The 1,613-nt window shown below is 48.2% G+C and overlaps 1 protein-coding gene across 1 annotated transcript; it reads left to right on the top strand.

The window, feature by feature from the left end:
• Window positions 1-326: 326 nt before the first annotated feature.
• On the top strand, window positions 327-1,028 carry CCDC70 (coiled-coil domain containing 70). Its single transcript, XM_058548106.1, has one exon. It carries the CDS (start codon window positions 327-329, stop codon window positions 1,026-1,028), a length of 702 nt encoding a protein of 233 aa, XP_058404089.1.
• Window positions 1,029-1,613: the final 585 nt, after the last annotated feature.

Below are 1,613 nucleotides of genomic sequence, written 5' to 3'. Positions count from 1 at the left end.
TCACACTCATGTGTTTTGATACCCTAGTTGAGATCCACTGTCCTTGTTGGCTGAGATTCTATGATTTAACAGGCTTGAGCTTGAATGTATTGACTGCCTCTTCAGCCCAAAACCACGACCACCTAGCATGTTTCTCTACCAAAGCTTGTTCTTCACACACACCACCAACGAGACAAAGAGAACGGTGGTTAAACTTTCCCAAATCCAATGGTACAGACCCAAGAGCTTGTCCTCTGGCGTATGATACTCATGAACATGTTCTTTCTGGTGTCCCCACAGGGTTTGACCAGCTGACCTGGACCTGGCCAAGGGCCCTGTGCTCCATCATGGCCACCCCACCATTCTGGCTGACTAGGAAGATGTTTTCCTTCAAGGTAAGCAAATGGATGGGGCTCATTTGCTTCCGGTCACCAGCCATCTTTTCGCCCAACATTCGCCAGAAGAAACTAATCCACAAGCTTCAGGAAGAAAAGGCTTTTAGGGAAGAGATGAAAATTTTCCGTGAGAAAATAGAAGACTTCAGGGAAGAGATGTGGAATTTCCAGGACAAAATCCATGCTTTCCGGAGCCAGATCTTGGGCTTTTGGGAAGAGGAGAGACCTTTCTGGGAAGACGAGAAAACCTTCTGGAAAGAGGAAAAAGCCTTCTGGGAAATGGAAAAATCTTTCCGGGAAGAAGAGAAAACCTTTTGGAAAAAGTATCGCACTTTTTGGAAGGAGGATAAGGCCTTCTGGAAAGAGGACAATGCCTTATGGGAAAGAGACCGGAAACTTCTTCAGGAAGACAAGGCCCTGTGGGAGGAAGAAAAGGCCCTGTGGGTAGAGGAAAGAGCTCTTCTTGATGAGGAGAAGGGCCTGTGGGAGGACAAAAAGTCCCTCTGGGAGGAAGAGAATGCCCTCTGGGAGGAGGAGAAAGCATTCTGGGTAGAAGGTGGGGGCTATATTGCTGAGGAGCAGATACCTGAAGACAGGCACTACAACATCAATGGAGAGCCACGATCGCCAGCCTTCTTCCGAGGCAGGGCATGAGCCCAGGAGATGAAGGGCCATGGGGTCCAGACTCTGTTGGATTGGAATTCAAGTCCAGGGTGACCTCATGTGCTGGAGAAAATATGCACTTATTTGTCTCTTTGCTTCAAAAGATCTAATAAAGTCCTGAGGAGAGGTTTGGAAAGCCTCTTCTTCAAGGAAGGCCAGATACATTTTTCCCAGGCTTTGTGATTCTCCAAGGTCGTATTCCCATCCTCCAGGCTGTATTTCTATCTGTAGATCTTGGTCTCAGGCAGTTCACCATAAGCCTGGCATGTTTAGGTGTTTTTGAATAGAGACTGTGGCTCTCCTTAAAAGAGTCAGAACGGAGTAGAAGAGAGGCTCAGACAATGCCAGCTAGAGACACATCGGGATAGAGAAGTGCTGAGACCTCTCTGCCTCTGTCACACTGTGGGGCAATCATTTCTGCTCCACTCTAGGCAGTCTTGGAGGCCTAGAGTGGGCTGACGCTTTCTGCAGTGAAAAGGCTACCGTGCTGTTAACAATTCTTCCTGACCTGCTAGGCCATTTAGAACACACAGGCAGAATCCCCTAATGGTCCACTTGCCTGTAGTTCCGGTTTCT

The sequence above is a fragment of the Diceros bicornis genome, chromosome 9 (assembly GCF_020826845.1).
Source record: "Diceros bicornis minor isolate mBicDic1 chromosome 9, mDicBic1.mat.cur, whole genome shotgun sequence".
Classification (NCBI taxonomy): Eukaryota; Metazoa; Chordata; class Mammalia; order Perissodactyla; family Rhinocerotidae; genus Diceros; species Diceros bicornis.
The sequence above is the reverse complement of the archived record's forward strand: the minus strand, read 5'-3'. Positions and strand labels throughout refer to the sequence as shown.

Coding starts and splice junctions, on each gene's coding strand:
- CCDC70 (XM_058548106.1), top strand. CDS start 327: ATGGCCACCCCACCATTCTGGCTGACTAGGAAGATGTTTTCCTTCAAG.